We start from the raw sequence: 23431 nt of genomic DNA, 5'->3' as shown, positions 1-23431 counted from the left end.
AAGTAAACTTATAAAGAAGGCTTCAGTGACATCCTATTCTGCATAAAACAAGGCTCGTTTCCCTCCTCACATCGCCAGATAGATAACACCTTACACCAGCACTGTCCCCCAGAAGTACGTGAGTCTGTTCTACCTAATACCAGCACTGTCCCCCAGAGGTACGTGAGTCTATTCTACCTTACATCAGCACTGTCCCCCAGAAGTACGTGAGTCTGTTCTACCTAATACCAGCACTGTCCCCCAGAAGTACGTGAGTCTGTTCTACCTAATACCAGCACTGTCCCCCAGAAGTACGTGAGTCTATTCTACCTTACACCAGCACTGTCCCCCAGAAGTACATGAGTCTATTCTACCTAATACCAGCACTGTCCCCCAGAAGTACGTGAGTCTATTCTACCTAATACCAGCACTGTCCCCCAGAAGTACGTGAGTCTATTCTACCTTACACCAGCACTGTCCCCCAGAAGTACATGAGTCTATTCTACCTAATACCAGCACTGTCCCCCAGAAGTACGTGAGTCTATTCTACCTAATACCAGCACTGTCCCCCAGAAGTACGTGAGTCTATTCTACTTAATACCAGCACTGTCCCCCAGAAGTACGTGAGTCTATTCTACCTAATACCAGCACTGTCCCCCAGAAGTACGTGAGTCTATTCTACTTAATACCAGCACTGTCCCCCAGAAGTACGTGAGTCTATTCTACCTTACACCAGCACTGTCCCCCAGAAGTACGTGAGTCTATTCTACCTAATACCAGCACTGTCCCCCAGAAGTACGTGAGTCTATTCTACTTAATACCAGCACTGTCCCCCAGAAGTACGTGAGTCTATTCTACCTTACACCAGCACTGTCCCCCAGAAGTACGTGAGCCTATTCTACCTTACACCAGCACTGTCCCCCAGAAGTACGTGAGTCTATTCTACCTTACACCAGCACTGTCCCCCAGAAGTACGTGAGTCTATTCTACCTTACACCAGCACTGTCCCCCAGAAGTACGTGAGTCTATTCTACCTTACACCAGCACTGTCCCCCAGAAGTACATGAGTCTATTCTACCTAATACCAGCACTGTCCCCCAGAAGTACGTGAGTCTATTCTACTTAATACCAGCACTGTCCCCCAGAAGTACGTGAGCCTATTCTACCTTACATCAGCACTGTCCCCCAGAAGTACATGAGTCTATTCTACCTAATACCAGCACTGTCCCCCAGAAGTACGTGAGTCTATTCTACTTAATACCAGCACTGTCCCCCAGAAGTACGTGAGTCTATTCTACCTTACACCAGCACTGTCCCCCAGAAGTACGTGAGCCTATTCTACCTTACATCAGCACTGTCCCCCAGAAGTACATGAGTCTATTCTACCTAATACCAGCACTGTCCCCCAGAAGTACGTGAGTCTATTCTACTTAATACCAGCACTGTCCCCCAGAAGTACGTGAGTCTATTCTACTTAATACCAGCACTGTCCCCCAGAAGTACGTGAGTCTATTCTACCTTACATCAGCACTGTCCCCCAGAAGTACGTGAGTCTATTCTACCTAATACCAGCACTGTCCCCCAGAAGTACATGAGTCTATTCTACCTAATACCAGCACTGTCCCCCAGAAGTACGTGAGTCTATTCTACTTAATACCAGCACTGTCCCCCAGAAATACGTGAGCCTATTCTACCTAATACCAGCACTGTCCCCCAGAAGTACGTGAGTCTATTCTATCAGTTCAAGTGCTCAAATACTCACATTTAAAAAACCAGGCAACTGCATATAATATTTTATCTCATCCAAAATATCCAAAATGCTACCATTTCAAGACGTAATTATTGAGACTTTTATGGGGTTTGTATTTTACACTGTTGTATTTCTCAGCACAGAGCAGCCACATTTCAAAGCTCCACAGCCAAATATGGCTCATTACTACAGGACTGAGAGCACAACCCTGCACCCGCTCCCCCTTACTAGCTTGGGACTGCGCGGTGACATCTCTGGTTTCTGATGAACTCTGTCCCAGGTCCCTGTCAGAACACTCTGCACACACAGAATGGACTAAGAGGGATGGAGGGCCAAGGGCAGCTGAGAGAATTCCCAGATCTGAGAAAGGGCAGTGCAGGGCCCAAGACAAGCTGAAGAGGGCAAAGGTGTCAGTGACAGCAGCGCCAGATGCTTAAGGCAGGGCTCAGATCGGACCACGAAGACAGGAAGCCTAGCGGATAAGACTGCCACGGGGAGGGGCCTATGGGAGTGGAGCCGATGGACAGGATGGACAGGCAGCCGTCTCTCCGAGCAGGGAGGGAGCCGCAGGTGGGCCTGAGAAAGGACAGGCGGGTGGTTATGGGCACAGGGGGACACCGGTTAAACGGGATGTGAGTCTCTAACACGGGAAACACCAAGGCACCAAATGAATGATAAACCGCAGTGGAGCTGAAGGCCGCTGGAGCTGAGGAGCTGAGGAGCCGAGGAACTAGGAGCCGAGGGTACCTCGTCGGCCCACTTTCAATGACTACCATCTCCTCCACTGAAGGTCTTCTCGGATCCTAATTTCTCCAAAGGTAGAAAGCACTTTTTGTGACTCACGGCTCAGCACCAACCACACGGCATACACTTAGAGATCTGGCAGACAGAATTAAATTGAACACTGAAGTTCAAATACTGAAATCACGCAGAAGGGAAAGGGCAGTGCTCAGAACACTTACAGATGACATCAGTGAAATGTGTCACGTAATCAGATCCATGATTACTTATATGGTTTAACTGATAAGGATTCCGACAAAGAATTAAATTTAAATTTAATTGAAATTAAATTAAAGCCAAAATCCTGATGGGAGGGTAAATATTTCTCAAATTTACTAATAGCACAAAATCTTTATTATAGTGAAGTACAGCTTTTTTGAACCTAAGATTATGGCCCTCAAAATCTGGTTTTAAACTTTTCACCACAGTCCATTTTAGGGAACCTTGTTATTTAAAAGAATTTCTCCCATCCCCCCTCAGGTATCATCTCTCTGTATAGCCCTGGCTGTCCTGGAACTCAGCATTTGTGTCTACTTCTCAGTGCTCCTACCCAGACCAACACTAAAAAACTCCAAAATGTCCACTAACAAATTTCCTCCACTGAAGGCAAGGGCCTGCCGAGGTAACACTTTCAAATGCCCAGGCTGGGGGAACAGACGCATGTAACACTTATCTGGGCACATTTCTGTCTAGACCCCCAATTACCCCACCAAGATGTCAGAGGCTCTGCCCCACAGCTCTCCTCATAACCAGGAAGCTGTGGTCAGTAACCTCTGAACAAAGTTATAGCCCTGTGTGTCATGCAGTCAGTACTGAACTATGACACACGGGTCATCTCTACCGCTGGAGAACTCACCCCACCCCACGGCTCCGGCAGTGAACTGTGAAAAGTGAGTAATTACAGCATCCCCAGGGACACAGCTGGCTCAGAACAGCCATCAAGTCTCACTCCTGTGGCTTCCTTGTGACACCACATTCTCTCTTGTTTTCCCCAAACATACGGAGGAAGACAGACCAAAGCTGGTGGACCCCTCCATTCACGTTCACATACCTTAACATTATGGTTTTGCTTTGTTTTTTACATACCTGGGAATTTACAGTGAACAACACAGATGAGACCTTTGCTCTGGAAAGCACACACTCTAACAGATAGAAACTATAATACCTAGCTTTTCTCAAGTCACACAAATCGGGTTGGGGTGTTACTCTGCAGCAGAGTATTAGAGAAAGTCCTCTGAATATCGCCTCATTCGGCTCACAGCTCTCATCTCCTGGATCCAACCCACCCACAAGTTTACTCGACCTCAGATCTTTCTGCTGTTTTTGTTTCCTAAGGAAAAGAAACCTGACAGGAAAGCTAAATAAAGGAGATTTGTTTTGTGAAACTTCTAGACCCCTTAACAGCCCAGTTTAGACCTGGAGAACTCTACAATTACAATCCCATGTATGAGGGGTGTGTGTAGGTGTGTGTGTGTGTGTGTGTGTGTGTGTGTGTGTGTATGTGCATGCATGAGTGAGCTTGTGTGTGTGTGTGTGTGTATGCATGAGTGAGCTTGTGTGTGTGTGTGTGTGTGTAATTTCTTCAGCCAGCATCACCGTTTAAGTGAACGTATGCAGTCAAACCTCGGCCCCTGCTCCCATCCTTCTCTACAGGAAGGCAGATCTAGAAGGAACTGCAGCTCAGGAAGCAGGGGGAAACCGTCACACAGTTCTGCAGAGTAAGAAGGATCTGGGTCATCAGATGGCAAATGGGACAGTGATGAGCAGAACGCAGAGAAAGAGAAGCAATCGGAGCCAACAGGCTGTAGGAACCTGGAATTCTCCTTTGATGACGACCAAGACTAATTTGGCGGGGTAGGAGTAGCAGGACAGAGTCTAGCCATGTAGCTCTGGCTGGCCTTAAAGTCTTAGAGATCAGCCTGGCCCTGCCTCCCAAATGCTGCTGGGGTTTGTTATTTTGTCTTTGTGATATTTAAAGACAGGATTTCACTTTGCACCCAATAGGCAGGCTTCAAATTCATGGCAATCTTCTTGAATCAGAGTCTCTGGAGTGATGAGATTACAGGGGTGCCTCCATGCCCAGCTCAAGTATGCAGTTCCGACACCTGCCATACCATGTTAACACCTCACTGCTCTACCCCACCTCCCCTTCTCCCCAAAATTTGCCTCCCCTGTCCCCAGATCTCACACAGAGCTTCCCACACACCCCAAAGGGCTTTTTGCAAGCTCTCTTCCGTTCTCCCTTCTTTCCAGGCTTCTCTTGGCAATGTCTATCCGACACGCACAGCTGACCTGTCAATCACCCACGTAGCAAGCACCTCACAAGTTCGATCCCAAGCGGACCTTCCTCTCACTGCTCCGTCAGGTGTTTTCAACTGTTCCCTCTCAAGCCTCCAACATTCCCTATCTCACTAATAGTGTTGTCATTAAAGGAACAACTAATATTTATTCAGTGCTTGGACTGCACCACACTGTGTCAAGGGCATTACATGCGCAATTTCATTTGATCTTCAAACCTTACTGAACAGGTACTGTGACTATTCCCTTCATGTTAGGGAATCAAAACTCGGATGGGATAGTAATTCTAAAGTCAACTGAAAGAAGCTGACCCCTCTTCTGGCTCCGTGAGCAGCTTGACTAGTCCACACCCGTGCCCCAAATTAAAAAAAAAAAAAAAAAAAAAAAAAAGCAGGAGTCAGGGCTTGGTGGCGCACACCTTTAATCCCAGCACTCGGGAGGCAGAGGCAGGAGGATCTCTGTGGGTTCTAGATCAGTCGGGTCTACATAGTGAGTTCCAGGGCAGTTAGAGCTACACATTAAAACCCTGTCTCACAAACAACAAAACAAAAAACAAAACAAACCAGGAATCACCTTTCATTAATGCTATCTAGTCACTCACCTGTGGGTATTAGCCCATACCTCCCGAATGCCACACCAGCTTTCTTCACAGACTGACAGCCAGCACTGGCTAAGCTCTTACTAAGCCCTTGTCTAAGCCGTAGCCATGTTTTCTTTTTTTCCGGTTTCCAAATCCTACCAGACAAAGATGCTGAAGAACCAAGAGGCTGCCCGTGTGTGTGTGTGTGTGTGTGTGTGTGTGTGTGTGTGTGTCCCAGAGCCCACACACAGGGGCCACACGGCAGGGCCCCCAGCCTCTCTCTCACCTCTCCTCTGGACCCCACCACCCTCCAGCCTGCCGCTTTATGGAATACAAATCTTACCATAGCATTAACCTGCTGAAATTAACGCCTCACTACCACGGACTGGATGAAGTCCAAATGTCTTCATGTGCTATACAAAATCCTCTCTTTTTATCATTTCAGCAAATATCTATGTGTCCACTTGTAGAAAGTGCCATGAACCCCAAGATGGTCAACAAACCAGCCCTGACCATTACTTCAACCCCAAACTTTATGCCCTTCAGATTAGCCATGTGCACAGCAGAAATGTCACATTCTCTACACATACGCATTTAGGATGTTCCTGGAGAAAGCCCATACCAATTTGCAGACTGCCTAGGATTTCTCAGACACATTCTAGGCAGAAGTACTTTTAAGTTCCCACATCACTTTGTTCAAAATACTCCGAGGTAGAACTAGTGGACCAAGAGACACATGGACCCTTAGCAAGGTTGGTCAAGAAATGATCTCTTCCAACCAACGCCCGGCATGCTGTAGACTCCGAGTGGCTAAATGTAGACACAATGAAAAGGTTCAGACTTGAAGAGGAGAGGAACAAAATACAGAATTAGAATTGAACAGTGGACTGAATTAAAAGCAATGTGATTTTAGTGCTGTTCCGACATGGCCTACATTTGACCCCTATGGGAAAACTCACGTGGAATTTGGACAGGCTAAAATGGCAAAACCTTGTTAGTTCTGGCTCAACAACGATCCAACTGCCAAATAGGACACTAGATTCCCCCACCTTCCTTCTTCACCTGCCAAAGTCCTTTTGTCCAAAGGTGTGGGGGAGGGTGTTCAGATCTATGGGAGCAAACAGAATTGACCTACTGAGATCCAACTTCGTCTGTGCTGTGTCACTGTACCGGCTAGAGAAAAAGCAAAATGTGTCCTGGGAAGGAGGCCAACCGCTAAGTACTGTGACTACAAGAATGTGACATTCTTAAAGTGAAGGCAGTTTGGATAAACTGGAGCTCACAGATTCCTCCAACTGTCCTTGCCATTGGTTTCTGTGTTGTTGTTTGTTTTTTGTTTTGTTTTGTTTTTAATTGGCGGGGAGTGGGGGCGCACGTCTATTCTAACCCCACAGCACTCAGGAGGCAGAGGGAGGCGGATCTCTCCGTGAGTTCCAGGCCAGCCAGGGCTACATAGTAAGAGAAGAAAAATCGATTCGATAAAGCCACGCGGAAGCGTCCTTAGGCTTCTGGCAAAGACACAATCTTAAATGTAAACAGGAATACTATAACACTCCATTTAAAAGTCCTTGCGTGAAACGTGGCAGAAAGCTTTGAAAAGCCAGCAAATGCTTCCAACCCGAGATGCATATTTTGGAAACGATCCTCCCCTTCCCCCCGAAACACGTCAAATCTGTCTCTAGCCTGAAGGGAAAGGTGAGAATTCTCCCGCAACAGGCTGGGGCGGGGAGGAGGCTCTCTCTCTGCTCATCCCTTCCAGGGAACAAAACCAGAGGGCAGCTAGCTAGCGCCGCTTCGGCTCCCGACAACGTGCAGACGCCAAGTGCGAGAACTCTTCCCCCGGAGCTCCCCGCCTTCAAAAGCAAGCGCCGCGCGGAACCGCACCGCGGCGCCCGGAACCGGCACCCGCGCCGGGCCGGACTCCACGCGGCCCCCAGCGGTTCCCCGGGGGGTGGGGGTCCCCCTATCCCGACGCCACACCCCGTCACCGCCCGCACCTGAGGCGAAGTAACTCACTCGGGGAAAGCGGCGGGCTCCCCGCGGGAGCGCTGACGCGGACGCCGCCCGGCTCCGCTCCGCCGGGACTCACCGCCGCCGATTTCCTGGCGAGGAGCAAAGTCCGGCCAAGACTTCTCAACCGCCCCTGCTGCCTTTCCCCTCGGGGGCGAGCGCACGGGCCCAACCCGACACGCACCTGAGCCAATCAACGGAGGAGGGAGGCGGGACCGAGGGCGGGCCCTGAGCAGCTCGGCCAATCAAGACGCTCGAGGGGCCGGGTCGGCCCTGCTCATCACGCCCGAGTTAGAGTGAGCGCGCTCCGCCCTCCGCCATCGCTCCCGGCCGGATTCTCCCTCCAGACTGACACCGAGGAGACGCTCGGGAAGTGTCTGCGTGCACCCTCGGAGCGCCACGCCGGGCGTGGGACAGCTGGAGGAGGGGAGGGCCGAGGGACCGGGCTGAGGGCGAACAGGTGGCGCGGGGCGCCTGGACGTATAGGTGTGCGCGAGCGGACAGCCGGGGTGGGGCGGGGACCCAGCCCGGCCGGGGTCAGGTGGGAGCTGGGAGGACGCACCTGAGGGGCAGGGAAGGGCGGTTCCGTGGGATCAAAGGGGAAAGGAACCGCAGGTCCACCACGGGTAGGCGTGAGCGCCTAAGGAAGGGGGGCGGTGCTCCAAAGTCACATTTCTCTCCCAAAAGAAAGACAGACGCCGCCCTTGCACCTGATGGAAATGTACATTTGCACCCCAGGGAGAAAAAAGAATGCCCGCCGCCGCCGTAAGCCACAGTATGGCCAGGAAAGTCATCTCCGCACACGAGTCTCTGCTTTTTCAAGGTTGCAAGGTGCCCTAGGAAAGAAAGGCTCCTGAGGACTCCAGCCCCGGGGCAGTCCCGTCCCTGGAGGGTCTAGCAGAGCAGGGGCCCAGCTCCGATCCTAAATAGCAGGCGTCCCGGGGCGACAGCGAGGGGCAGCGCTCCGGGCCAGCACACCGGGACAGCCGGTGCTCCGCGGCCGCCCAGCTTCCGCAGGTCCAGGTGAGCGGTCCGGCCCGCACAGGGGCGTGGCCTGGGGGGGCGGGCCCTGTCTTCGCTCCGCCCCTCAGGCCGGGCCCTGCCGCGCCGCTGCGGCTCCGCCCCCCTCCTTCCGTCCTCCGCTCCTTCCGTCGGTGGTTTCTTCCTTCCTGCTCCGCCGGCGTCTGTCGCGACATGGGGAAGAGGTCGTTTTTCGCCAGCACCACCTGAGGAGCCCCTGGAGCCGCGATGGAAGAGGATCAGGAGCTGGAGAGGTAAGGTGGGAGGGGAAAAGTGGAGCGGGGCGGCGGGACCGGCCAGCGAAGCGGGTAGCGGAAGGGCACGCGGCCGGCTGCGGCCCGGTGGGGCGGCTGGGCCCGACCCGAGGCGCTGGGGAAGGGGAGGATCGAGAGTCGAGCCGGGCCGGGGTGGGAAGAGGGAGGAGAAGCCGCGGGTCTGTTTATACAGAAGAGCTCAGAGGGACACTGGCCCCCCGGGAGGGGAGAGGAGTTGGGGATCCAGCTCTCAGTGCCAAACTGCCACCCCCATTAGAACTGCCTCGTGTAAGGTCGCGCACCGGGCGCTGCTGGCGTGTTGAGTCGGCTAGAGTTACTGCAACGCCGCTCTGTGCAGACTGCTCGCAAATTCTCTCTGTCCGCCAAATTCTCCCTCCTGTTAAACTCCTCACTTCCTCTCACTAGTTTCCTTGCCTCTTTCAAGTGGAAGCCGTAACAGCCTGCCTGCCACCTTGATAACTCGTGGTTGCCATTTTTATGCTAAAGTAATCGTGTTTTTTATGCCTGTCAACTCCCTTTTCATGTTCCAGCAGGGCCTACCCTTTTGTAACTCTGCCCCTTTCTTTTGCTCTATTCAAAGAAAGATTTTTACAAACATTTAACTTTGTGCTTTTTTTTTTTCCCCCGGAGATGACTCCCCTTGTGGGCAGTCAACTGGAGTAGAGAGAAACTGGAGTTAAATAAGGATAGAAACTGTGGAGGCAGGAAAATGAGGTAGTGAGTCTTAAAAAGATAATCACAAAACAATATTCCGTATGATCTCATTCTTACAAAACAATATGTGTGTAGAAAAATATCAGGACTGAAGACCTCAATGGCTGAAGGCGAGAGGAAGACAGCCTTGGAAATGGTCCAGGCAGCTGGAACAGATAGACAGTGTGTGACGTTTGTACTGCACGATGAGGACCATACCCTAGGAAATTCTCTGCGGTACATGATCATGAAGAACCCAGAAGTGGAATTTTGTGGTTACACTACGACCCATCCTTCAGAGAGCAAAATTAATTTGCGAATTCAGACCCGGGGTACACTTCCAGCTGTTGATCCGTTTCAGAAAGGCCTGAATGAGCTCATGAATGTCTGCCAGCATGTGCTTGACAAGTTTGAGGCCAGCATAAAGGATTATAAAGATCAAAAGGCAAGCAGAAATGAACCCACATTCTAGTCCCTCATGCAGGGTACAAGGAGGACCACCCTCATGATGGTGCAGAACCCAGGACTAGAGTCTGATTGCAGCCTGCTCTGACCTGTAGAAGGTGTGGTTCCAGCTGTTGACCCATTCCAGCTGTTGGAATCTCTGCAAGTATATTTGCCTAATAAATTCTCTCTTTTGTTTAAACTAGTTTGAGTGGTTTCTCTTCCTTGCACCTAGGTGATCCCCAAGGATGGTGCCACCCCTTAACTGAACCAACGCTGAAAGTGAACAAACAGATAATTGGGCCAAGTTGAGGGTTTTGATCATGGATATTAAAAGGGCCGTTCATTTCTGTATGGTTCAAAGACGGAGGAAAGGGGAGATGAAATAGAACATAATCCTGCAGACTGTAGTTAAAGAGGCCGGGAAGAAAGCTGGGCGGTGGTGGCGCACGCCTTTAATCCCAGCACTCGGGAGGCAGAGCCAGGCGGATCTCTTGTGAGTTCGAGGCCAGCCTGGGCTACCAAGTGAGTTCCAGGAAAGGCGCAAAGCTACACAGAGAAACCCTGTCTCGAAAAACCAAAAAAAAAAAAAAAGAGGCCGGGAAGAAGGTTGCCAGAGGGACTTGATGTTTTTACATTTGCCTTAGTGTGTGTGTGTGTGTGCACAAGCACGCCATGACACACAGATGGAAGTCGGAGGACAACTTGTGGGAGTCAATTCTCTTTCTCCCGCATGGGATCCACCCAGAGGTTGTCAGGTTTGACAGCAAGCGTCTTCACCCACTGAGCCATCTCGCCAGCCCTGGGTTTTTATTACTGTGAATGCATCCTTTCATGTGATTGGTAGACTGCGTAAGGGTGAGGATAATTTGAAGGACTTGAGAATTTTAATTTTTCACAAGAATTTGAATTGGTATCAAGCGCCATCTTTGTAACATTTGTAGGATAGATAGCAGTTTACTGTTTGAGTTCCAGAGTACTAATAAAATAGAGTTATGACGAGTAAACCAAACACTTTCTTGTTTTGTGTGGGCATGTTCTTGTGGATACATATGTGCATATAACTCGAACAGTTAGCCTTAAGGATGGTTCTTCAGAATTACCTATTTTTGTTTGTTTTGAAACAGTCTCACTAAATAGCTCTGGCTGACTCTGTACACTCAGAGATCCACTTGCCTCTGCCTTAATCTCCCACATGCTGGGATTAAGGGCATTTGCCATTACTCCAGCCCTACCTTAAGTGTGAGACAGAACCTCTCGTTGGCCTGTAGTTTGTTAGTTAGGCTAGGCTACCTCACTAGAAGGCCCCAGGGGCCCGCCTGTGTCTATCTCCTGAGCCCCGGGATTACAGGCCTACATTGCCCCTACCCATCCTCTTTATGTGGGTTCTAGAGATTGAACTCGGGTCCTCCTGCTTTCACAGCAAGTGTTTTACCAACTGAACTGTCTCCCCAGCCCCAATTTTAATTACTGGAAAACTGGAATTACCAGGTAACATTTTCAGTCCTTAGGCAGGTGTGTAACTAGAGCCCAGAAGAGATACTATATGATAATCAGAATTTGGAGGAGGAGAATTCTGTATGGAAGAAATGACATTTTGGAAACTTAAAATATTAGCAAAGCATATCACATCCAAGAGTTATTCTGTTTATCTCTTCAGTCCTGTCTTGTAAGTATCCTACCCGAGTGTGACTTCATTTGCCCTAAATATCTGTAGCCCTTGAGCCCAGTCACCTCATTCTCTAGTGCTTTGTGCTTTGGGGGTCTTCGTTGATGATTGTCTCTTCGGTCAAAACTTCCTTGTCTGCTGGGGATGATGGTGCATGCGTGTAATCTCAGCACTGAAGAGACGGAAGCAGGAGAATTACAAGTTGAAGACCAGACTAAATATACATAGAAGAACTTGCCTCAGAACCATCACTGATGTACTTAAGATATGGAAACTTGTAGCTAAATTTGACCTCTTCTACCCTGCCAAGAGCCTATATTTCCCACACTTGACCCGCTTTTTTGAAAGTTAGTTTTGTACTTACTGAGAGCCTGCGTTGTGCCAGGCCTTGAGAACAGATAGCAACAGTAGGAACTTTTCTGTTTTCCTCTGTGTAGCCCGGCTGTCCCGGCACTCACTCTGGCCTCCAACTCAGAGATCTGCCTGCCTCTGCCTCCCAAGTGCTGGGATTAAAGGCGTGCGCCGCCACACCTGGCTTACAGTAGGAATTGAAGATTTAATTCTGTAAGGAAGTTGAGAAGTACCTGCTTTGGGCACAAATCAGGGAAGGCCTTCCAGAGATAAAGAGAAGGAAGGAAGAAGCTCTGTAGTGTGGAGAGCAAATTGTACGCTGGGGAGTTAGGGGAACATGAACTGGTCCTGAAGTAGAAGCTAAAGGCTGGAGAACTAAAAGATTTGCATGTTTTAATAGCACAGGCAAGAAGAAGGGCCCATTCTCTGGATTCAGGGGAAGACGGGGGACAAGAGTGATATATTACTTTGATTACAGTGTGGGATGATGGAGTAGATGTAGCAAGGTCAGATTAGAAGCCCAGATAATTTGTAAGAGTCAAGGTGGCCCAGAGCAGCATTAATCTAACAATGGGGAGAAGGGTGAAATCCTCAGGAATGGGATGTAGAAGTCACAGAAACAGATGACTCCAGCTTCCATCTAGGGCTGGGTCCAGTTATTAATAGGAGCTTAAAAGAAGTCACACGTTCTGTTTAGAATATTGTAGTCATGAGTTGAGGGCCATGGAAGAAATCGAAGCTGAAAATAAGCTTTGTGACTCCTAATCATAAAGCTGTCAGTCAACAAAGACAACCCAAGCCTTGGGCAACCTCTGTGGTAAAGTGTGGCTAAAAGAATAGCTGATGAGATAGTAAATTCTTTGGGAAGTGGAGCTGTGGAAGCCAGGAAAAGTGATATTAAGTCAGCCGAGCAGTTGTGGGGAAAGGTATGTTGGAGTTAGCACAGAGGCCACTAGGCTGTGGCTAGCATTCACTTGGGGTCAAAGGAGAGGACCTTGCTGAGGAATGGCTTGCTTTGAGTGTCCCAGAGATAAAATGCGCTCAGCCATTAGAAGAGTACGTTAGGTGGCAGCAGGGTTGATGAGAGTTCAGAGTCACGGTCAAAGATAAAGGAAATCCTAGAGTGGTGAGGGTCTAGAAAAGCCATCTCCAAGTAAGGAATCCTGGACAATGTAAGAACACAGAAAGTGTGTCCCCTAGTGACTGCCACATCTCACAGTTGCATTGCAGTGAAGGATTAAGTGTCTCCAATCCTGTGACGTGCAGTCTGAATCTGTTTAGGGTGGCCACAAACAGGTTCCCACAAAACGTCTCTAGGAGGCAGGTTGGTGAAGGGAGAAACCAGGGTAACCAGGAGTCCCGTATGTGTAGAAGGAATTGTTGCATGGCGTCTGTAGGGTCTGAAGGAGGTTGAGGGCTGGGCGTGCTGGTGCACAGCTTTAGTGCCGTAGGCAGAGGCGGGTAGAGCTGACTGTGAGGGCAGCCTGGTCTACAGGGTGAGTTCCAGGCCAAGGCCGTGAAAGAAAGGAAGAAGAAGAATTTGGGAGACAGACTTGGACTTGGATCATTTTTATTCATATAAACTGGGGGAAAGACTTCACTATCAGACTTACTCTCTAATAACATTGCATTCAAACCACTGCAGTGTTAATGATTCAGATCAGAAGTTCTGTTCAGCCGTAAAATCCTGTGCCCTCTAAAGAGCCAGTCATTAAATAATATACCTACATACCAAAGGCTTTGAATATCTAATAATTCTGAGTATTTGGCTTAGCACTTGCCATTTTCAAAGCACTTTACAAACTAGTTCTAAATTACATATAGCAGTAACATCTAAGTGCCCTAATTGATGTAATACAGGTTTGTGCAGTATCTCTGTAGAGAAGAAAAAGTGTCTACATAAAAAGTGATCCATTTAGTTGTGACCCAGAGCATCCTGCATTTTAAGAGATAGGAAAGTACATCGGATTCTTTGGCCCATGATTGACCTCCCCTTTTCAGCTCATTTATTAAGATGATAGTCTCCAGGGGGAAGGAAAAGAGTATGATCAAAATATATTGAAAAAAAATTAGTTAAAGAAATACTTGGTGGCGGGTATTGAGACAAGGTCTCTGTGTAGCCCTGGTTGTCCTGGAACTCACTATGTAGACCAGGATGTCCTCAGATTCACAGAAATCCACCTGCCTCTGCCTCCTGAGTGCTGGGATTAAAGGTTGTGTGCTACCATACTCAGCTAATAGAAATACTATATTTCTTTTAAAAAAGATTATGGTCTTCCATGTCTTAGACAAAGGTCTTTTTTTTTTTTTTTTTTTTTTTTTGTTAACTTCTTTTATAAATTCAGGTGATCTCTGGAACATCCTTCCAATGGAGCCCCCAAGAGCTGCTCCAGATCCATCAGCTTGCTTTCAAAGACCTGTAATAACTCCAGATCTACCTCTTTTCAGGTCAAATTCTTACTACTGTGTTTTCTTTTGCTGCTGTAGATTTCATAAGGTTGTGACCCAGCTGCTGTGTGGGTCCATTTATTTCAAGGATGAAATGCTTATCACACCCAGCCCACACTGGACCTCACTGTCTACACAGCAAGTTTTCACCTAATAGCACCATCCTGGAAAACGATGGAAACAAGAGTCTAATGAGTCATTCCCGGGAGCCTTCTGTGGCTTGGGGCAGGGCAAATGAGGTGTTCATGTGAACGAGAAGACCGCTAGTGTTGCGTAGGTAAGTTCGGAGCAGAACGGAACAGAGGAGACAGGCTTGAGCTAACCGCTCTTTCCACGCACCCACCTCCTCTGGCAGCTGCTGTCTGTCCTGGGTGCTGAGGACAGCAGGCAGGTGTCGTCTGCTTTCCAGAACTCTTTGAATACTGAAGCTAGTGGCCTGTGAAAGAAGTATCAATGCTCCAAGGTGTATGGCTTTCCTCTTTCCAGTACAAAGGAGCCATTCGCTGGCCCCACTCTCGTACCTGCCACCCCTGCTGCTTGGGAGTAGGTTTGAAGTAGGAGGGCCTCAAGTTCACCGACAGCCTGGGCCACTGGTTGAGACCATGCTCAACACACAAAAAGGAGATACTTCACTTGTAGCTCTGTGGTAGAGTTCTTGCCCTAGTGTGTATAGGCCCAAGGTTTGATCACCGCTGAAGCCTGATCCTAATTAATTTAATCTTATCAATAAAAACCAGGAGTAAAAGCTCAGATCAGAGAAGCAGAGCAGCAGTCACCAGAGACTTCTTACCTCTCTGAATCCTTGGACCAACAGGGCTGAGATCCTGTCTGCCTGGCTTTATCACTTCCTGCCTCCCATCTGTACAGACCTCTATGGTTAACTAGCGGCTAACTCCACCCTCTGTTCTCCAGGCAATGTTTATTGGTCAGAACACAGACAAAATATCACACCACACCCCCACCAAAGGCAAGGGGGCAGTAATGAGTCTTGAGTATGCCATAAATGGTGGTTTTGCATTTCATATCTGTGTGCAGAATGGGTGAGTGGCAGAGAACAGTCGAGACAGCTGTGAGTTCAGACCATTTAATAGTGCAGCATAGATGTAGGACTGGAGACTTGAGAACAATGGATACAAGAAACTTGTAGAAAAGAAAGAGATTCTGTATCCTGGTAAAGATACAGACTTCTCTGGGGCCTGTATCCGTGTTCACTTACTCTGAGGCTCCCCAGCCACTCCCTGACACCCAAAAACCAGTAAGGCAAGATTTACCTCTACCCTGATCTATCCTACTAGCAGGAGTTAAAAGAGTCAACTGCTCTAAATCCATCTCCCTGACAACCATGTCAGAATAATTGGCGTCTTTTTAAAGAGGATGCGATCCAGGGCTTCCAGGTGTAAAAACTGGGGCCAGGAAGAGAGAGGGTCAGGAAAGTGAGCTGACTGCTGTTGCCTCTTGGCACCATGCTGCTTTCTTCAAAAGAAACAGTTGAGCTGGGCATGGTGGCACACAAAGCTAATCCCAGCCCTTGCAAAGCTGAGGCAGAAAGATGGAGAGTTTGAGGCCAGCCTGCCTCATACAGCAAGACCTTGTCTTCAAAATATAAAGAACATTTTATTCACTTGTTAAATAACTATTGAGCACAGGGCTATAGCAGGAAACGAGTTGGCCTGCGTGCAGTTTAGTTTCTAATGCACAGAGAGGCAGGCAATAAATGCATCCTGTCTATCAATATTAGTGTGATTATTGTGACTATTATAATATGAATGAACTGCTTGGTTTATGTGTCTTCATGAGTGAAAATTTTGGAACAAACAGAAACTCAGTGGTTTCTGTGAGTCCTTTAGCCCCAGAGAGCACTGTAAAGAAGTATGGTCGGTTCCCAGTTTGTTAAAACTTTTTTAAAAAGCCATTCTGAAATAGCATCTCTATTAATAGAATATACATAACAATCAAAAATAGGTGGGTTGGATTTCTCCTCTCTTCAAAAAGAAATGAAGACTCTGCTGGAACATTCAAAATCTTCCCCACACTTAAAAATGAGAAAGGAGTGAAAAATCTGTAGCAGATGGGTACCTGGTACGGTGCCAGGTATCTGGAATGTTGGTTGGAAGCCAGACCTCAATCTAGGCCAGTGAGCATAAATTGCATAAAATAGACCATATGTATGCCTTAGTCAATAACTCCTATTGCTAGTAAATAACCTTTTCTACCTGCATGAGAGGAAAGCCCCAGCTGGGCATGCTGGCACATACCTTTAACCCCAGCTCTCTCAGGAGGCAGAGGCAGGAAGGGATCTGTGAGTTTGAGCCCAGCCTGGTCTACAGAGCGAGTTCTAGACCAACTAGGGCTACATAGAAAGACCCTGTCTCAAAAAGAGGAAAGGAAGAAAGGAGAGAGAGAGAGAGAAGTAAGAGGGGAAAAATGAAGTGGTTTTTTTTTTTTTCTTTTTTTACTCTTTGGGGGCCTGCCACCCAGCTCCAAATAATCACACACATGGAGACTTATTCTTACTTCTGAATGTTTGACTTTAGCTTGGCTTGTTTCTAGCCAGCTTTTCTTAAGTTAAATTATCCCATTTACCTTTTGACTCTGGGCTTTTATCTTTCTCTATTCTATATACCTTTCTTTACTTCTTACTCTGTGGCTTGCTGAGTAGCTGGGTGGCTGACCCCTGATGTCCTCTCTCTCTCTTTTTTTTTCTCTCTCCTTTCTACTCTTCTCTTCTATTTATTCTCTGCCTGCCAGCCCCGCCTGTCCTTTCTCTTGCCTAGTTTTTGGCCATTCAGTTCTTTATTAGACCATCAGGTGTTTTAGACAGGCAAAGTATCACAGCTTCACAGAGCTAAAGAAATGCAACATAAAAGAATGCAACACATCTTTGCATCATTAAACAAATGTTCCATGGCATAAACAAATGAAACACATCTTCAACTAATATTCCACAACAAAGAAAGGAAAAAAGAAAGGATCTACATAAAGAGCTCATGAGAAAATCAAAGTGCCCTAGAATATCTAAGGAGGACGAGACAGCCAGTTTGCTTAGCTTATGTGAGCTTGGGTTTCTTTCCCTTTTCAGGGCAGTATTATAGCAGGGCAAAGAGTAAGAACTCTAAGGAGAAAAGGCCTGGTGGCTCTGCTACTTCCTAGCTTGTGAATATGGGTTAATGACTAGGCTCTTCTGAATCTCTGGCTTCTTTATCTGTAAACTGGGTAAATAATAACACTCACTTGGTAGGATTATTATAAAGAATAAATGAATTAAAACACTTAGCACAGTTCCTAGTGGGTACACACTCTCAGATGGCATATCTTGTATTGGTCGTTGGTCAAGCCAGTTAATGGTGGTTGCACTAATGGTGTCCACAGGCTGTGTCTTCTTCTCTATGGGCTGGTCACCCTGTCCTTCCATAATGTCACTGTAACTGTCTACCATTGGTCATTGTCCTGGCTGGTTTTATGTCAACTTGACACAACCTATAGTCATCTGAGATGAGGGAACCTCAATTGAGAAATTGCCTTCATAAGATCAGGCTGTGAAGTATTTTCTCAATTATTGGTGTGGGAGGGCCCAGCCAATAGTGGGTGGTGCCACTCCTGGCCTGGTGGTTCTGGGTACTATAAGAAAGCTGGCTAGCTGAATGGTGGTGATGCACACCTTTAATCCCAGCACTCAGGAGGTGGAAGCAGGAGGATCTTTGAGTTCAATACCAACCTGGTCTACATAGTGAGACTCTGTTTCCAAAAAAAACCAAAAGAAGAAGAAGAAAAAAAGGCTGAGCAAGTCATGAAGAGCAAGCAGCCAGTAAGCAGCATTCCTCCATGGTCTCTGCATCAGCTCCTGCCTGCAGGTTCCTGCCCCATTTTTCATGATGAACTGTGATAGGAAAGTGTGAGTAAAATAAAATAATCCTTTTCTCCCCAAGTTGCTTTTGGCCACGATGTTTCATCACAGCGGTAGAAACCTCTGTCTACCCTAATCTCAGAAAGGACATCTCACCAGTCCTGCTGTTAAACGTGAATCAGTATGTCCAGGCCATAGTCCAGAAGTGGTTGTTCCAGGATTACCTGGAACATCGGGAACTGGAAGCCTCAGGACCACCTTGGAGGCTGCCTACAGTAGTCCCCTCTAAAACAGCATCTTATACCCTCAAAACCCTCTCCTTCCTCTGTTCCTTCAGAGCACTCGGTCACTGAGTGGATGGACTTGTTTATTGACTAACTCTTTTTAACTGTGAACTCAATATGAAGGCAGAGAGTGTCTTTGTTTTCGGTGAATGACTGAAGGATGCATGATGATTGTCAATTCTGCACAGAGAGGACAAGAACGAAGTCCAGAGAACTGATAGCTCATAATGACGTGATTTGGCATCCTCACCAGCTGACACTGAACTCAGGAAGACAAAACATGAGTTTGTCAATGGATCGAACCCGTGTGCAGGAGGTGACGATAGCTACCATTTCTTCTAACTCTTGACTGCAGGCTCTTCCCCCACCCCCCACCCCCGCTGTTTCCTTCTGTAGTACTTACGCCTTCACACTGAAATGTATGTGTGTGTCCATCTATACAGACATGTGTAAGTATATACATAATTTACACATTTTACATTGTCTGCTTCCTCTCTACCACCACCCCCCGACACACACACACTCATACACAACCTGGTGCATGTTGTTTGAATGCACACTGATGTATCTGCAGCCTCTGGAACAGTACTTGGTCCATCGTGGATGCTTGATAGATGGACTTTTTTTTCCCCTATTAAATGCCTCAAGAGCTGAACTCGGATTTCAAATGTTAGAATAGCTATTGGATCAGTTTGTGGCCACATGTCCATAGCTGTGGCATGTCCAGAAGCAGCATTTCACTACACTGCTCCCCACGCTCTGGCTCTTCTTCTTTCTGCCTCTTTTTCAAAATAGTCCTTGAGCCTAGGCTGGGAGCTGCGGGTGGCGATGATAAAGATTTCCCATTTAGGACTGAGCACTCAGCCTCTTCTCAGCGCTTTGATCAATCAGTGTCTGCATTGCCGCTGCCCACTACACGTAAGAAGCTTCTTGACTGAGACTGCGAGTGGCCCAGGTCTGTAGCTGGAAACGTAAATGTTAAGAAAGCAGTTTGACAGCATTACCATTTAGTGAAGTAATAAGAGCAGGTTCTGCCCTCGGGCCTGTGACCTCCCCAGCTATGGGCTTTTGACCAGGATTATAGTACCGGGCACGGAATTTCCTCCTGTGGAACAGGCCTCAAATTCACTCCGAAAATGACAGGACCCTCTCACGGTGCTGCAACCATTGCCCCAGTAGGCACGTCTTGCCTAGGGAGGTTGGCATTGTGGCGTGCAGGGTCCAGTGCTGGGAAAGGTCCCTGACGTCTTTTCCTTCCCGGCAGCCTGCATAGCACCTTCTGACACTTCCGTCTAGCAGGAAGCTTTCTTGGCTGGGTTGAGGTTGATTTTTCTAGCCCTGCAGTCAAATGGGGTCTTAGCATGTAGTTATTATGGAGGGTAGCCACAATGGTAATAGCCTGTGTTGTTTTGGAGACCTCTGGAGCCTGCCTCACCAGTAACTCACAGGGAGGTATTCCATGTCTTGCACTGCAATTTTCATTTAATAACCCGTGTCTTCTGAGAGCAGCATTGCATAAGTATTAGTTTCTAACCAACTGGGATCCCAGAATAAGTTGTAATTGGAACTCAGAGTTCAAGGATCACGCATCATTGAGATTCCTCATTTAAAGTGGTTTCAGATCTTGGCTTGCTTGCTTAGTCTCTTCTGCATAGTTAAGCATAAATCTTGATGCTAAGAATGCTTAGCAGAATTTTTCTTCAAAAATGATTAATCTATGAAATTGGAGACATAAGTTTCAATTAGTACTGCATCCAAAGATGAGGTATGGAGGGAGTGCGGCCATCATTTTCTTTGTCAGAGTGAATGAGTTGGATTTATGTTCTGTATCAGATTCTGTGATCTAAGCTTTCAGGCTTGGTGTTACAATTTTACTCCTGTCTGCATGGGAAGGTTATACTTTGTCCTTGAATGGACAGTGAAAATGGGGGCTTTCAAGACTTAGGATTAGGAACCCTGATTTAAAAAGTCTGTGTGTAGACCTGTCAGCCTATGGGTGTGTCACTGTCTGCTGCCCAGACTTGAGGCAGGCGAAAGCAGAAGGTTTGCTTCCTGATGGGTGGTTCTAATGGGTCCACCTTATCTGAGCTGTGTGCTTCCCAGCAAGCCAAGACTTGAGGACGCCAACGAGGCTTCTTGGTAGCCAAAAGCAGATGGCCTACCACCACGCAGCTCTGACTGTAAAGTGAGACCAACAGACTCCAGTGGGAAACCAGCTTAACCCTCCTTTCAGAGTTGGTAGCTTCCCACCCACAGGAAAGGAAACTGGGGCGTGTAAACGTTAAGGAGGCTGACTTAAGTTACAGCTAGCAAGTGTTAACTGTGCAAAGGGCAGCAGCGGCTTAGAGTCTGCTCGGAGCTGAGAAAGGTGTGCAGACGCAAGAGCAGAGACTTGAGTCGCCTTTCCCCTTACTGTATTCTTAGGGCATATCAGCACCACCACCCCAAAGCCTTAGTTGACTCGTCACTAAAAGGGGGGACAACATAGCCGGTAGTAGTGGCCCCCGCCTTTAATCCCAACACTCGGGAGGCAGAGCTAGGAGGATCTCTGTGAGTTCAAGGCCAGCCTGGGCTACAGAGCGAATTCCAGGACAGCCAGGACTGTTTCACAGAGAAACCGTCTCAAAGAGAGAGAGAGAGAGAGAGAGAGAGAGAGAGAGAGAGAGAGAGAGAAGAAGAAGAGGAGGAGGAGGAGGAGGAGGAGGAGGAGGAGGAGGAGGAGGAGGAGGAGAAGAAAGAAAAAGGAAGAGAGAGAGAGAGAGAAAGGAAGGAAGAAAGGAAGAAAGAAAGAAAGGGGTGGTGGGGACAAGGTCAAGGGTTCTTTTGGGAGTCTGTGAAGTGACATGCTATAATCACTGTGTATGTGATGGGTATTAGGGGATATTTGTGTGCTTTTCTGTTTTTTTTTTTATTGTTGTTGTGTTTTTTTTTTCTTTTTTTTCTTTTTTTTTTGAGCTGAGGACCGAACCCAGGGCCTTGCGTTTGCTAGGCAAGCGTTCTACCACTGAGCTAAATCCCCAACCCCTGTGTGCTTTTCTTAACAAATGTACAGACATCGATTTTGAAAATCTTAAAATAGCACTTTATATTTATTCAGTGCCTCATTGTTGCATAACTCTATGATTATATTTAGTCCCCATGGACGCTCTGAAGGCTTGTAGGAATGTCTCATTTAACAGACCCTGTAGCTCTGTGCTCTGGACTGCCACAAAAGCTATCAGATTTCCAAACTGGACAACGCATTGGCTCACAGTGTTGTTGTGGCTGCTGTCTCCTTCTCAGGCGATTCCAGTATGTTCTCAGTTCAAGACTAATAGAAACTGTGGTCCCTCGTCTCAGAGTGTCGGGAAGTGTGTTAATTCTGCTCAGTAAAGGATCTTTCAGACAAGAAATTGGGCCGTGCAGGTTGTGAGTTTCCCATGATGGACATGGCACAGCACTGTGGCTGTGAATGCCGGTTCTTGTGCCGTCCTCAGGGACCACGTGCTGAATGTCACAAGTCAGCCTTTGTGTCTTCTCCCTAGAGTGACTGGCAGGCCATCCTTGCTTAGTGGTGGGAGGGATACTATTGATAATTTGGATTAAATACCACCCCAAGTCAAATAATTAGTCTTGGGAAAGTTACCGTCTCTAAACTATAAGTTCCTTGGCTTTGTATGACAGAGTTAAGCTAGCTGACTTCTAAGGCCGACGTGTGTAATTTTCACCTTGAATTTTTTAAAAATGCATAATATTTTGTTTAATGGGTCTTTACCAAAGCATTTTCGTTCATTTGGGGCTTTTTCTTTGTAAATTACATTAAACGGAGAACTATAAATACTTAGATTTAGGGCCTTGAAACACAGTGTGGGAAGGGACAAACAGAAGTTTGACACATGGCCCAGCATCTGCAGTGAAAATGTCAGCAGCCTGATATTGGAGAAATTATTTTGGCCACTCCACGTAGTTAAAAGGATATTTATTTAATGGCGTAACTCACAAATTAAGTAATGGGTAGGTCGCAGGGTCTGGGGAAGGTGTAATGCAGCCCAGCGGTGTTCTCCGGAGCTCTGCACAGTCAATCTGCACCGCTCAGCGTTCCGGCACCGAGAGAGCGTCCAGAGCGAGCGCTGGCCCATCCAGCTCTCGGGTCCCCAGGCGCCTCCCCTCACCCCGCCTCGTAGGCGTGACAGTTGCCAGAGTCTCAATGGGGGTTGGAACTTCCAGAACCAAGCTGGAATGGCTACGCACTACAGCCTGAGAGTGTGTGACTGGGTGGAAGACACATCTCCGTTGGAGTAGACAGTGTGATCTTCCACTTAGAAGTTCCCCGTGGTCTCGGTTGTGCACCTGCTCTATTTTTAATTCCATCCTGGACTCTTTGCTAGCGTGGCTCCATCCAGTTAACTACAGCCGCTGTCCTCTTAAGGACGGCTTGTGTTTCAGTAGTCAAGAAGGTGGTTGGTTCTAGGATGGACAGCTATTTAAAGCTGGGCATCGATGAAGGGCGGGCTAGAAGATTGTGCTGCAGTATTTCGATGCCCTGTGAGACGGTGTCTCTGAATAACACAGTCCTGCCTTAGTGTATGCTGGGTCTTGGTTGTCACACTGCTGGCTTCTGATGGCCCAGACACTGAGTGCATTGCTCTGACAGTCTCTTCCATTCAGCAGCTCATGTGTGGTGGGACACAAGCAAAAAGTTGACAGTCTCTAATGGAATCTTCTGCCTTGCCTTGCTGGCTTTAGCCGGCTCCTTTCTGTTCTGTATCTCTGTGTCCTTCCTAGTGGTTAGGCTTTTATGTCAAGAAAGGTCTCACTGTGGAGCCCTGACCGGCCTAACACTCACTCTGTCCCCCAGGTTGGCTTCAGACTTGAAGCTACCCTTCGTCCTCAGCTTCTCGGGTGCTGTGATTGTGGGTGTGAACCACCACACCAGCCCTGCCATTGAACTAAGTTTGTTTGCATCGCATCAGGGCTCCACAGCATCCCTCGGCTTTGAAGGTAAACGTTTACATCACTTTACTTTC

The 23431-nt window shown here is 47.8% G+C and overlaps 2 protein-coding genes across 5 annotated transcripts in view; one reads left to right on the top strand and one right to left on the bottom strand.

The window, feature by feature from the left end:
• Nucleotides 1–7578, bottom strand: part of Lnx2 (ligand of numb-protein X 2) — a 66581-nt gene extending 59003 nt beyond the window's left edge. Inside the window, exon 1 of one of the 2 annotated variants that reach the window (XM_006979633.4) lies at nucleotides 7404–7578. The gene's annotated coding sequence lies outside the window, so the exon portion shown is untranslated. Of the gene's footprint in view, nucleotides 1–7384 lie in introns of both variants that reach the window. The other variant, XM_015998275.3, reaches the window with a different exon arrangement.
• A 143-nt stretch (nucleotides 7579–7721) lies between these two features.
• LOC102925264 (RNA polymerase I and III subunit D) lies at nucleotides 7722–10034 on the top strand. Of its 3 annotated transcripts, none has more exons than XM_076560198.1 (3): nucleotides 7722–7883; nucleotides 8221–8671; nucleotides 9482–10034. In XM_076560198.1, exons 2-3 carry the CDS (start codon nucleotides 8646–8648, stop codon nucleotides 9855–9857), a joined length of 402 nt encoding a protein of 133 aa, XP_076416313.1. In that variant the 5' UTR covers nucleotides 7722–7883; nucleotides 8221–8645; the 3' UTR covers nucleotides 9858–10034. The 3 variants fall into 3 exon arrangements, with proteins under 3 accessions (XP_076416313.1, XP_076416312.1, XP_006979694.1); XM_076560197.1 differs by having other exon boundaries at nucleotides 8136–8671; XM_006979632.4 differs by lacking the exon at nucleotides 7722–7883 and having other exon boundaries at nucleotides 7991–8671.
• The last annotated feature ends 13397 nt before the right edge of the window (nucleotides 10035–23431 follow it).

The sequence above is a fragment of the Peromyscus maniculatus genome, chromosome 23 (assembly GCF_049852395.1).
Source record: "Peromyscus maniculatus bairdii isolate BWxNUB_F1_BW_parent chromosome 23, HU_Pman_BW_mat_3.1, whole genome shotgun sequence".
Taxonomy (NCBI): Eukaryota; Metazoa; Chordata; class Mammalia; order Rodentia; family Cricetidae; genus Peromyscus; species Peromyscus maniculatus.
Note: the sequence above shows the minus strand (reverse complement) of the source record. Positions and strands in the feature narration are given on the sequence as shown.

Bases quoted from the DNA above. Each gene is read 5' to 3' on its own strand.
- LOC102925264 (XM_076560198.1), top strand. From the start codon at position 8,646: ATGGAAGAGGATCAGGAGCTGGAGAG. The intron at 8,672-9,481 runs GTAAGGTGGGAG...ATATGTGTGTAG, and splicing joins GAGGATCAGGAGCTGGAGAG to AAAAATATCAGGACTGAAGA.